Raw genomic sequence first — 14,177 nt, 5'->3', positions numbered from 1 at the left:
TCATTTTGAGAAATAAAACCATTATTTATTTCCAGATTCTACAATCAATTCCGAGCACTAAGGATAAGATTAGGTACCCAGAGTAACCACATGGATGCATTGATAGTATTCAAGAAGCCATGAAAAGCCAGCACAACATGAAAATATTTTTTTCAATAGGAAGCAATATCATGCTTTAAATGTTTAAGTGCAATAAAAAACATTATAAATCCAAAATCTTTATTTAGTAGTAGTATTTATGATGCTTCAACTGGCCTTGTAACAATTAAGGTACAGGTAACAAAAATTGTATTTTTATGTGTATTAAAATTTATAATCACGTACCTAATAAATTTAAAAATAACAATGGCAAATTATGTAAAAAAGCATTAGGAGAATGGCTAACAAATCGGTCCTTCTACAGTGTTAAAGAATTTTTTGATGACGAGAAATAGAATTATGATTGACAAGCTAATTTATATGATATAAGTAATAATCTTGTAATTAACATTGATAATTTAATTGGACCCATTGTTTTATATACAATTATAAAATTTGCATGCTGTTTTTTAATGACGGCTAAACATGTTGTACCTACTATAAGTAAAAATGTAACATCTAAATATACCATGTTTAACGTAAATAAAGAATTATGAATTATGAATCACAACTTAACTTACGAGCTAGAGCGTGTCAAGACTGTTCCAGATATTAAGAAATGCATATGTTCACCGAGAACAATTCCCTATTTGCTTAGCATATGCTATTACCATTCATAAATCACAAGGCCTTGGTCTTGACAGTGCTCTTTAGTATTTTGTAAAGGGCAGGCTTACGTTGCACTGTCTAGAGTTAAAACTCTAGATGGGGTACATATTCTAAATTTAGATCCCAGTCAAATTAAAGCACAAGAGAGCGCTATAGTGGAGTACATAGAAATCTAAATAACAAGACACATAGAAGTGCTATAATGTCATAATTCGTATGAAAACCGCTGTCGCCAAAATCAACACATTTAAACCGATAGCTAAACAATACACACAAGTAAACTATGCCTTTTATTGGACAACTTGATTTTAGTGAAAACTAACTTAAATATTAAATTAAGCTTTTTAATATGTATCCTAACGCACGATTTTACGGTTTACTTTAGAATAACATCCCTAAGTATATGAGACGTTTTGTTTCTTTTTGCTCCAATAAGGTTGAAACTGTGTCATTCATTGTTATTTCGATTACTATGGTGACACTCGTAATACTTGTAAATATTCTATAATTTTAAGGAAAAACGGCATTATTTCTAAAAAAAAATATTTACCGATGAAATATTATTCCTTTATTAGTATAATTACAACTTGTGGAAGAATTACCGCAATGGGAAATGCTGAAACACACCATGTTTACACACATACGTCTCCATAGCAACTGAACTGTGACGAACACACTGGTGATGTGAAAGTCACCTGAGTGGCGACAAGGTCACGCGCGCTTACGACTTCTAGTGTCTTGTTATTTAGATTTCTATGGTGGAGTACAATCGCTTGCGGACGATGTATCCTCCTGACTTAGCTAGACTTAGCATAATCAGTGTACGATTACCTAATCGTACAGACAATACATGTTCCCGTAATGCAATGTGTCGATATTGCATATTCTATTATAATGTATATTAATTATTATTTTACCACACAATAAGTCAGTTCGCAGTCGGACTCCGTACCGGGCGGAGCTACATCATCTCATCTCATTATAGTGAATTAATAATAAATATTTCAATTTATCTCAAATCTCAATCTTATAATTTACCCCAAAACCTCCCCCATACAATCAGAAAACGAGTTAAAAAATCTTATTTGCATAATATAGAGTCGATAAATATTTAAAAAACTTGCAGTAACTATGTATAATATTTTTAATTTCATTTTTTTGAAACTTAAAATGTGAACAATGTACCTACTATGTTATAGGTACAATTAAATTTTTATTTCTTGGAGACGAAAGACCTGTATTACTGGGGCCTTAGACAAAGTAACAATTAAAAAACGATAACGAAGTTAGAAAAGGCAAAAATGTATGGGATTGACATACGCCGCGTTAGATCACGTGGTCTATCTAATGTCAATCCCATACATTTTTCCTTTTCTAACTTCTTCTACGGGCCCTGATCTATGATGGCCACGGAAGCCATGTCGATATTTCTGTCGTAGAATTAGCTACCCGTGATGGTATTACTATTTTAAAATTACCACTTCACATTTACTACAACCCCTTGACGTCTGCGTCTGCAAATCATTTAAAACATGATGGAATGCTAAGTAGGTAGGTAGACTGGCAACGACATAATGTGGGTGATAAATTACCCAAAAAATAATTTTCAAAACTATTTGCAAAAATATGGCACGAAATTAATCCCGAAATTATACGTAATGGTTTTAAGGAGGCAGGAATTATTTCTTTCAATCGCAATAAGATTCCTGTTGAAAAGTATGATCCCAGATCTTATAGCAGATGGCTTAAAAGCAAATCTGAAAACGAAAGTATTGCTTCTCGTCATGTAATTATGACAACTAAAACTGTCCAGCCCCCCTAGTCAAGTGGCTTTCTGTTAGCGTAGCGTTCAATAGAATAGACTACGAATGTATGAGATTGACGTAGGCTGTAGATAAACGTATCTACAGGTTACGTCAATTTTTAAAAATTATGCTCGTGTGATGTTGATATTGTTACGATTACGTCGAAAAGCAGATATAATATCACAGTGAAAGACGTGTTATGCGTGCCAAGTATTGCAACGAATTTACTATCTGTTAGTAAATTAATTGAAAATGGAAACAGAGTGGACTTCCAAAAAGATCATGATTGCTATATCTACAGCAGTAAAAATCAGATAATGGGAGAGGCAAGGTTAGTCGATGGTGTCTATAAACTTATTGTAGAAAATAAACACAGCTGTTGGCTCTCAACGACTGTCAGTGGAAAAAGTGAGTTGTGGCATCGAAGGATGGGCCACATGAATAGTAGAGGCCTCACCAAAATGAAAGAAATGTTTCCTGATAATGTAACATAAAGAGGAAGCAGGCGAATTAAAAATAACTATATTTTTTAATGTGAATATTATTTTTAAATGCCAGGTAAAAAAGTTATTCAGAAATGGAAAAATATGTGAGATGAATGGATGAAATGCGAAAAGAAGATGAGGGAAAACAAAACTGGATCTGCAACAAAAAAAGTTCATAAGTACCCATACTATGATAATATGTTGTTTTTAAATAAAATATACAACCCCCGCGAAACTAATTCAAATTGTAAGAATTCTGAGCCAGGAAAAGTTAACCAAAAGTTAACCAACTACGAAAAATAAAGAATTGAGTGATGTAGATGTAAAATTCATGAAGTTTATGGACTCTGTTGAAAAAGAAGAAGAAGACAGTGGTATGATGTCGTTTTTTAAAGGAATTTTACCAACTGTTGAACGATTCAATGACGAAGATACTGTTGAGTTTCAGTACCAGGTGATGTCTATTGTGAGAAATATAAAAGCTAAAAACCAACAGCTCCAGAATGCTGGTTAAAAAAGGCCTTACTTTACTCCACCACCCGAGACTATGTATCGTCGAGAAGGCGAAAATCAGTAATGTATCAGTATCAAGGATAGGAAAGGTCCTTGACTTCAAGTTTCCCAAGGCGACGAAAACAAGTCCTGGCGGATGAACGCGCATACACCGGCACGCGGCAGGAACTTATGTTCCAGACTGAAGCCGGGGTAGTGAAGATACGAGGTATCGAGTGGGGAGGAGATTTGTGTTTCCGTTAAGAAGAACAACGCCGGCTTCGTGGATTCCAGGTGATAGTGAATGGAATTTATGTTCGAGTGCAGACCCCTTACGTTACAGAAATCCACCTGTAATGTGGAGAGGGGTGTGGAAAGACGTTTCTTCTTATAGGCCCGGGAAGAGGATTTGAGCGAAATTTTGCCCACCCCAGAATACGACCAGAGAGCTCAGGGAGGGATTCTCCTGCACAATCTGTGCTGGTACTGTACTGGGGTATAATATATCTATTTAATTTCGCTGCCATAGTTATTTAAGGGGGGGGGGGGAGATGGGCGCGATGGTTTTCAATTAAACTCTATATTATGATTTGCAGGTCAAGGGGATGTTCCAAAAAAATTCCCATTAGAGGTAGAACACATCGTGTCATCGGAAGTGCTGACAGGAATTATAAAAAACCTTAAATTGCGGCTGACTGAAGGAACAATACAAACAATATAAGGGCTTTTATAATTTCATCCCTATATATCAAGTATGCAACAAAAAAAAAGAAGAATTTCGGGCTAATTTGTTTAATTTTTATGTCATTTTTCATAAAATTATTTTTTTTATAAAATTATTTTTTGTTGATTTTCCATTTGATTCAATGATTGAAAGATTTAATAATTGTTTTTGCAATTCATACAATTGTATATTAGTTGCCCTACTGTTGTTGTTGTTGTTTCAGCCGTGGGACTGAACTACTGTGACTTAAGTCAATTCTTTGTGATTTATTTTATATTCAATAGTCGTTATAATCAATAATTTATATAAAGTGTATTTGTAGTAGCATGTTTAATATATAACGTTGAATGTTTAATGAAAAGTGAAGAAATTATGTTTTCACTTCTTCAAATAGGATCATAGGAAAAAATCACAAGGAGAGTGATGATGAACTGTGAGATTTACAGATGTTACCTCTCCAACAAGCCCATCCACTTCATTTTCATCAAAATCAACCTCCAGGGCTGAATCTGGCCGAGCTGTAGCGGCGAAAAACAAACGGAGGCTTAAATTAGAAAATTTCTTGCTCAAATCTAAACTGAAGATTGTAGAAAATAAGCTTTCTAAATACAAAATGCGCTTAAATACAGAGGAAGAAAAATGTTGTGTGGTTTTATGAAACCACAGTAAAAGTGAAACTTTCCGAACACTGCTTTATACCTACTCGGCAGCCGACCGTCACGCGACATGCGCTACACAGAAAAAAAAGTTTGAGACGATGTAATAAAAGTTTCACTTTAAAATAAAGAAAAAATTAATAAAACGATAATAGTAAAAAAAGATTTAAAAGATGCAGCTCATCGTTTTTTACTCAGTGACGAATCCAGTCGTTCCACCGCTGAAAAAAAGAAACTATTACCAGATTTAAACAGAAGAAACAGAATACGGTTCCTCAACGATTCCCTTATCAATCTGCACAAAAAATTTGTGGTTCAGATGAACTTGACGATATCGTATAAATCTTTTTAACGGGCAATGATCATAAATGGACCACATAATTCAAGCAACCGTTACTACAACAAAAACAATGTTTATAACAAATGAAATACGTTCAGATTGTGTAAAAACTCTCAAATATACGTTTTTATACACACAACATTACTTACTGGATTTTTTTAGACATATCCCGGGATTTACTGCGAACAACACACAAAAATTTTTTGTTTATAATGATTGTGACGCAGCTGGCTGTAAAGTGTAAACGTTTTGAAAATATTTCAAAATTCGGATTCCACTATTCCAATTTCGAACGCGAGTGTCGAACGAGCATTTTCTATCTATAATGTCGTTAAAAATAAGTTGCGGAATAGACTATCTATTAAAATGTTGCAAAGCATCATGATGGTCCGATTTACATTAAATCGAAATGGGGGATCTTGTACAACATTTAATCCATCCAATAAAATGTTAAATTTATTCAATGTCAACATGTATGATTTCAAAAACGCTCAATCTTCAGATGTAGACGAAATATTGTATGTATTAAATAACTTTCCATAAAAATGTTAAGACATTGCGCGCACGAGCAACTTTGTCTCCGCAACTATTTTGTCTCTCCCACCTATGGGCTAGTATGAAAGTGCGCGCACGTAGCGACGCAACTCCCCATACAATTGATGGGAGAGACAAAATAGTTGCGGAGACAAAGTTGCTCGTGCGCGCTAGCTCTAAGTCATTTTACTTGTACTGTACATGCTAATAACATGCTAATAACACAATTGAAAAGTATCCTTTGTAATTTATGTACGCTGATCCCGTGTTAGATGGAGCTTTTATTCTAATACTAGATTTCTTACTTACTTACCGCGGCTTCGCCCGCGTTTTCAAAGGAAAACCCGCATAGTTCCTGTTCCCGTGGGATTTCCGGGATAAAACCTATCCTATGTGTTAATCCAAGTTACCCTCTATATGTGTGCTAAATTTCATTGTAATCGGTTCAGTAGTTTTTAAGTGAAAGAGTAACAAACATCCATACATCCTTACAAACTTTCGCCTTTATAATATATATTAGATAAATTAGGTATACATATTACTATACTGTGCACCGTGATTTTTTATTCGCGGAGGCTATTGAGCCAGAAAGTAACATTCTTAATTCTTTACGTAAGTAGGTACTCGTAACTATAGTCTCTGCGAATAAAAACTCACAATAAGTAATTCACTTCAATTTATTCGATGATTTGATTGTTTCAGTACAAGCTTGCAAAGATCGTTGGAAAAACATAAGGAACAGATATGCAAAATACAAAAAACTTCTATCACTTCCATCTGGCTCTGCAGTCAAGAAGGTAAAAGAATATTACCTTGCCCAGCACTTGCATTTTTTGGATAAATATTTGAAATCAAGACCTTCCAAATCTAATCTAGAACCACAATGCAGGTCAGATACTCATACGGACGAAAGTGAACTTGATGAGGAGGAGTCAATGTCGCCGTTTCGGCCTCCGTCCCATTCACCCTCTCCACAGGCTCAAAATCATCCTTCGCCGTTATCATCGGACTCGAGTAAAAAAAGTAAAATGCCTACTTTGAAAGACGTCAATCAATCTGCTTTTGATTACTTTAACAGAAAACGACAAAATAGCGAGAAACAAATGCAACCTCTTGATACAGATCTTGCCTTCCTTCAAAGCATGTTGTCTGATATGAAGGCCATGAATCTTGTTCAAAAACGAAGGTTCAAGATGGGAGTAATGCAGTTGGCGGCGCAAATCTTAGATGGAAACGAGGCAGCATCGACATCAGAACCAGCATTTTCTACCCGCATTTCTCAAAACAACATAGCCACGGTGTCTTCTATACAACAGCCGTTTCATAATGTTGCACCTCCATCGACAATAGAGCAAAATCAAAATGTTGCACCTCCATCAACAATAGAACAAAATCAAAATGTTGCACCTCCATCAACAACGTATGAAGGATTCGGAAAATTGATTTATGACCTGTATTGTCCTAGCCTGCAGAAGGATCGGCAGACACTTATTTTTTTTTTTTTTTTTTTATGTATAAGTCAGCAAACGAGCTTGCGCGTCACCGTACAGAAAGCGATGATTGGCGCCGCCCATGAACAACCACAGACTCTGGAGTATTGTGGTTGCGTTGCCGGCCTTTGAGGGAGGAATACGCTCTCTTCTTAAAGTATTCTAAATTATAGACCTTGGGAAATGCCGAATTTGGAAGGTCGTTCCACAGAGGAGTAGTGCGCGGTAGGAAGTTCCTCCTAAAAGATACTTTTAGAAAGGACATGCCAGCGGTGTGCATTGTACTTCTGTACAAAGAAAAGAGCTAAGGAACATGTAAATTTTTGTCAAAAGCAAAATAATACTCCAGAGATGCACAGTGTTCATCCTTCCTGCATCCTCACGCGACGGTCGAACGGTAGATCAAGAGAGATTCTCTGCGTGGTGCGCGAAAATGATGACGCCGAGTACTTGATGAAACCGATGTTGATCTTCAACAAAGCACTGTGCCAACAACTGATTTGCAAGATGCTTAAAATTGGAACTAACTAAAAAATTTTGATGCTGATGATATTCCCACAGCCAACGCCGAGAATATATACAGAGCTCTTATTGATTCATTTACCAGCCGTAATATCCCTTTGACAAATGTTATGGGTTTTGGCTCAGATGGGTGTAATGTTATGATGGGTGATAACGACTGTAAAAACGAGACTTATACGTGATTTTCCAGGAATCATAATAGAAATGCGTTTGTCACTCGGCCCATTTATGTGCCAGTGAAGCATATAAACAGTTGCCTGAAGGTGTAGAACAACTAGCTCGAGATGTATAACTTTTTTAAGCATAGTGATAAACGGCAATTTGATTTTCGCAATTTTCAGTCCTTTTCTGCAGTGGAGCCCCACAAAATACTTAAACCATCACAGACAAGATGGCTTTCTTTACTGGCAATAGATGTCTATTTTTTATCGATTTACGACAAATTGTTCACATCGAGCAAAAGCCGATGTATGAAATCGAGCAGTATTCATTCTTGAAAAACTTAGCAACCCATTTTACAAACTGAATTTCTGTTTTCTTGAGTGGTCACTCCCGTTATTCAATAAATTTAATCTGTAATTTCTGTTAGAACTAGTACATATATAAACCAAACAATGTAAGTTGTCTGAGTAGCTCTTTATTTGGAGCTACTGTCTATGATGTAATATTGTTTATTATCTGTGATCGCTTTATACTTCCTCTTGTGTCAACTAATTTGCTGTGTAACTTGGTTAAGAATAAATCTCAGTATATCAAGATAATCTGTTGTTATTTTCCCATATAAGCATCAATTTCAAAGCGAGAAAGTAGTTGTTCTCAATCTACATGGGAAAATTCGTGAGCTCCACCAGGAAATTCTTTTGCGTTATTTACAACGTCATGAGGCCAAACTTAAGTGAAATAGACCCCGAAAGTCAGCAACACCAGCACCATGACGCTGCACTTTATCTCGGGGTCAAAGTGTATGATGAGCTCCTGAAACATTCAGATGTGGTTAGATGCCTTGCAGATATTACACAGTTCTTCTCATTCAGCAGAAATTTCTACAAAGTTGCTGCCATCAAAATTAAAAAACGGTACGACATGGAAGATCCTGTCTTGTGCTACATAATAAACAATAACGTGAAGTGAAGTGATCTGTACTACAGGTCTTTCACAGACCTATTTCAGACACTAGTCCTTCACAACGAAAATGCTACATACTTACATATTTAGTTCGTTTGTAATAGTTTGAAGTTGTGAAGGCAAATAAATGAACTTTTTATTTTATTATTTAATAACTTTATTTCCAAAATATAAGATAGGTACATATAGAAATTGAAAACCCTTGCTCCCACACTAGGATTCCCTGTGTCGTGGTAACAAGTTTCTTCCAGTGGTACATTTTACTCCTTAGGCAAAAAAAAACCTATTACATTAAAAATCTTCTATACAAAATAATTTTATTACTTTATAACAATATAAAATATATAAATTCATGCTTCTATGCCTATAGCTAAATTCAATATAGAAACTTCGACTGCAGGGACATGAAATTGGCGATGACTGTAAATGTGAGCGTTTTAAATGTTTTGAAATGATAAATGAAGACCGAAGACAAAATTATATGGCAGTTTAATAGTTTTGCGATCACGTAGGTATGATCAAGACTAGAGGGCACTCATACATGGAATGTGACCAAAACATGGCTTACTTAAATCAAAAGACTAGGATTGAACTCCCTGAAGAATGGCCTGAACACGTCCGTGGAGCTCGACAGAGACCGAAACTGTTATTTTATGTCAATTTTGTATCGACAATATCACTCATTACTAACTAGTAGCGACATCTAACGAGAAGTGTGTAAGGCTTAGGTATGTTCGTTTTTTTAAATAAAGTTCTTAGAGGTTATGGGCCCAGATTTTTTAGTTTTTCTCGCAATTTTCTTGGATATTCCTAGTGGAAATAGACTTTGCAGATTGAGATAAACTGTGTTAACGCTGTGACTGTGAAAATAAAGTTTAGTTCTTGTCTGTCAATCAAGCGTTTCATTTATTAGAGGTTCTGGACCCAGATTATTTAGTTTTTCATTTATTAGAGAAACCTATCAACAGGATCGGATGTTCACAAGATGCATTCAAGACTAAATTTCTGAAACCATTTTACAAAAAAAATTGTCCTTTGCCCATTAGACCTGTGCGTGAATTTAGAGTTCAGAAAGAACATCCACATCTCATGTTTCACAGAAATTTCAATTATAGTCCGTGGGAATCATGTGTGATCAACACACCAGCTTCTTTGCAGTCTATGAAGGCAGGCATTAATGAGAAATCAAATTACCTGGTTTGGCTTAAAAAGACAAGCTGCCTGTATCAATAGCAAAATATAACAACCTGCAGTTTCTGAAAAAATTCTGTAGGCCTGAAACGAAACGTTTTTATGATCAACTTCATCATGCTGCAAATATTAAAGAAGCAAAAGATAATTAAACAATCTTTGGGACACCTATCATTATTGTCTGGTAACGCAGTGTGGACAGTGATCATTATAGTCCTAATTTCTAAACACTTACTTACGATTTGACCGCCTCCTTGGTACAGTGGTTGACGCGAGAGCGTAGAACCGAGGGGTCCTGGGTTCGATTCCCGGTGGAGACGATGAAAAAAAACGTCTCGGTCTGGTAGGATACAGAAGGCTGATCACCTACTTGTCCCTAAAGAAATTCGATCAGTGAAACAGATGTATGCATAATGCATCTGCCCCTTACCCCACTACGGGGACACGGGACTTCACTACTACTTACGATCATATATTTTTGTATTAGTTAGTATAGTACTCAAAATAAGATTATCCACCAAAGTAATCTTACCGTGATACATGTTCTTTCTTTATTAATAAATATTTTATTTAGTCCAGGTCAGAATTTGTTTTTTCACCGTTTATAAAATTAAACCCCAATTATCTTAAAACAATACACAACGGACACGGATCATTATTGCAGTGGACCCTTCATTTAGAATGCATCAAAAAAAGAAAAATCAATCAATAAAATCATGAATGGGTGAAGATGTACGATATAATCGAATTTGGCCTTATTACGAGCCTCTCGAAGCTTTTTTAAATCATCTTTAAATTATCAGTGTGGAAGAAATAATTATTCCAAAACTTGACAAGGAGTAAAACAATGAAGCCATACATTTAGAAATCGTGTCGGAGCTCACTAGCTCAACTTTTTTATCGGCCATACGCCGAATGGCTGTTAGAAGAGGAACACCAAAACATATTTACAGCGGCAACGGTACAAATTTCGTAAAAGCTAACAGCATAATATCAGAGGAATACGAACAGCTGCAATCTATATTCAACAACAGTTTCTACAGAGAAATAACCGATATGAAAATTGAGTGGCATTTCAACGCACCAGCCTGGCCTACAGCAGGAGGTTTGTGGTAGTCCGGCCAACTGTACCTAGTACCTACTACGGAAAATATTTTTTCCCGTGGTCCAGTTGACCGGACAACAGAACCGTACGACGGGCAAAGAGGATATTAATTCATTTAAAATTTTGTCAATACAACACAACATGTCCTATTTGTATTAATGGTGACCAGCCAACAGGTAATCACAAATGTTTCATATGCAAGTAATAAAGCAGTTCACAATTTAGCCACTGGACTTGGATGAAAGACTTGGGCACAGAAGAATCTGCTTTTCCTGTAAGAAAGCTGGAAATTTGCTGTTATAATTGCAAATATAGAACAACAAAATTGGGGGAATGAAGTTTAGAAATCGCCGAAAGAAAAAGAACCAATCCCACTGTCGAACTCAAACAAATCTAACACTGAGAGTCCAAGAAAAGTACCGAAATACAGGTGACAAACGTACACAGATAAATGAAGAATTGCAAATTCACATGCACAAGAAAATACCAATTATGAAAAATGTCTCTTGCGACGAATTATGTCCAGTATCTGTGGCTGACACACGATATTTTAGTGTATGTATTTTAACATACGTATATATTACACATAACAAGTATTTAACTAGTTATTTTATTTAATATTTATATTCGTATTTAATCATAACACAAACATTCATCACAGAAAATACAGATGTTATGTACATATTTTACCTTTATCAAGACCACAATGTATTAAGGGAAGGGACTGGCTTTCTTAACACAGGCTATGCCTAGCAAGAGAGCCAGAGCCTCATAACCAATATTGTAAATATCCAAAAGGTGAAATAAAGATTTATTTTATTTTATTTATTTATTTATTTATGTACATATAACACGCATTAATTATAAGAAGATGCATAAGGCCACCCACTAAGGACTTGTACCCAGTAACGATTGCGACATCGCGCACACCTGCGATTCCAGAAAGTATTACGGCAATCACTACCACCGCGACGCTGCTCCGCCGAAGACGATGGACACTCTTGGTTCCAACATTGAACCGGAGGGACGTAGTTTAAGTTAATGTAATTTTTTTTATTACAATAAATTATTATTAAGTAAATTTCGTTTTTTTTTGCGCCTTCGCGGGTCAGTCAATATAATTCAGACATGCATCACACTCATACAAAATAATTATAATATTTCAAAACATAGTCCTGGTATAAGCGTTGTATGCGAACCGCGACAAATATCAGTTTTTGAGCGGGTAGATAGAAATATTTTAACGTCATGTTTCATCAAAAAATATATAATAAGCACCTCATGTGTGATAAGAAAGAAAAAAAGCTACTCAATAATGTTTAGTTTGCTGAAATCAAAGTTGGGATGGAATCCTTCTAAAGTCCATTGTGACTATGACATGTATCTTACGAAAACATTAAAAAATAAAGCTATGTTGATTTTTATTTCTTTTGTATCCTTCAATCCTTACACTATATTTACTAATATACAATTTAATGTACCACATACACACTTGCGGGATCCCGCCAATACCGAGATCCCGCGGGATTGAGAAATATCACCCGTCCGATTAGGGCCCTTCTGGCCTCCTCCACTCAAGCGACAGCTCAAGCCGAGGTTCGTGGTCCCCGTCAAGGGGGGACGCCCTTGTGCATGTCGCTACCAGGGTGAACCTTCAGTTCACCCCCGCGTCCGCGTTAAAATGTAGAAGCCCTTCTGGATAACATTGAGAGACACCACACAAAAAAAAAAATGAGAAATATCAATATAAATGCCATTAATCGAGAATTCCTAATAGTAACGATAATCGGGTGCTATTATCACTGGTCAAGAAGTGTGTGGAGAAAAGCTAAGGGCTTTACAAAATCAGGAGTGGAGAGACGTATTATAACACTGTGTGCTAGATTACCACTTTTGCCATGTAAAACTATTTTAGATACATGGCGACACATTCAATCAGAAGCTCGAACATGGCTCGTTTTTTAAATATTTTGATAAAATGTGGATTAACAGTAATTATTTTTAACAGTTAATAATTATATGAATTTCATTTGTATGGAATGTACTTAACCCTTAATTCACTACCTGAGTCCATTGGACTCACATCGAACTTTCAAACTATTATAATTTTTTCCCCTAGTGACTTATTTCCTCCACCGTCTCAGTACCTTCCTGCAGTGACGCGGGCACCTAGGTAGCGAGAGGACGTGCGCCTGCGCTGCGTAATTGGTAAGTTATTACGTCGAGTGAGTCCCATGGACTCATACTAGTGAATTAAGTAATATTTTATTTATTTGTTACGATTCTTAAATGTTGCTTATTTATCGTATTAATGATATAAAAATATGTATTTAATTTTTGTTGTTGTTGTAGGTTTGTAAAGTGTAATTTGATGACACGTCTGCACAGTACACGTTTGCCACGACAACTTAAAACAAAACTATTTCATATATCATGAACAGAGACATTCCTGAAGATGCGAGCCACTTTGAAACCGAACCGAAGTTTCCTAGGACAGAAAGAGAGTATTGTTATCTATGTAATTACAAAAAGAGAACAAAGACTGCATATTTATGCACTAGATGTCTGTTTGAGTTGCTCAAAAAAGGTATGCCGTCGTTGCCTGTAATCGGTGGTAATACCTCATGCACGTTTTTTTTCTTTGTATAGAAGCGTACATTTTTGTTGTTTATTTTCGGTTTTGTATCCCTTTAGAAGTCTTATTAAATTAAAAAGAGTTATTAGTTAAAAATATTTGCTATTATTGTAGAGCTTTGAAAATAGCTGTGTTTTTTAAGACTGTTAGAATAAGTTTTTTTTATTTTTAAGAGTATTTCAGAAGTTTATCCAGTTTTGTTATTTTTTTGTAGTGCCTTAATAAACATTTAAAAATAATAATAAAGAAAATTAATAAAAAAAAGAGTTTTATTTGAAAAAACCACGCTAAGAAAATATATGAGTCCAGTGGACTCATGGAAGCTG

General features: G+C 35.6%; 1 protein-coding gene and 1 long non-coding RNA gene across 2 annotated transcripts in view; both read left to right on the top strand.

Moving 5' to 3' along the window:
• The window catches only part of LOC149895543 (uncharacterized), a 208,525-nt gene that overhangs the window by 23,999 nt on the left and 170,349 nt on the right, over positions 1-14,177 (top strand). The window lies entirely within an intron of this gene.
• LOC149895547 (uncharacterized) lies at positions 6,489-7,804 on the top strand. The gene is made up of 4 exons (XM_090118746.1): positions 6,489-6,580; positions 6,673-7,203; positions 7,485-7,554; positions 7,607-7,804. Exons 1-4 carry the CDS (start codon positions 6,528-6,530, stop codon positions 7,802-7,804), a joined length of 852 nt encoding a protein of 283 aa, XP_089974872.1. The 5' UTR covers positions 6,489-6,527.

This window comes from Colias eurytheme, chromosome 31 (genome assembly GCF_061535395.1).
Source record: "Colias eurytheme isolate Ceu_HAF_F1 chromosome 31, ilColEury1 Martin Lab GWU primary, whole genome shotgun sequence".
In the NCBI taxonomy this organism is placed as follows: Eukaryota; Metazoa; Arthropoda; class Insecta; order Lepidoptera; family Pieridae; genus Colias; species Colias eurytheme.
This window is presented reverse-complemented; position numbering and strand designations above follow the sequence as displayed.

What these genes read in the sequence shown, in the direction of transcription:
- LOC149895547 (XM_090118746.1), top strand. Translation starts at nt 6,528, where the DNA reads ATGCAAAATACAAAAAACTTCTATCACTTCCATCTGGCTCTGCAGTCA. An exon ending in CTGGCTCTGCAGTCAAGAAG is followed by an intron (nt 6,581 to 6,672) that starts GTAAAAGAATAT and finishes ACCACAATGCAG; the next exon opens with GTCAGATACTCATACGGACG. An exon ending in ACATGCCAGCGGTGTGCATT is followed by an intron (nt 7,555 to 7,606) that starts GTACTTCTGTAC and finishes TTTTGTCAAAAG; the next exon opens with CAAAATAATACTCCAGAGAT.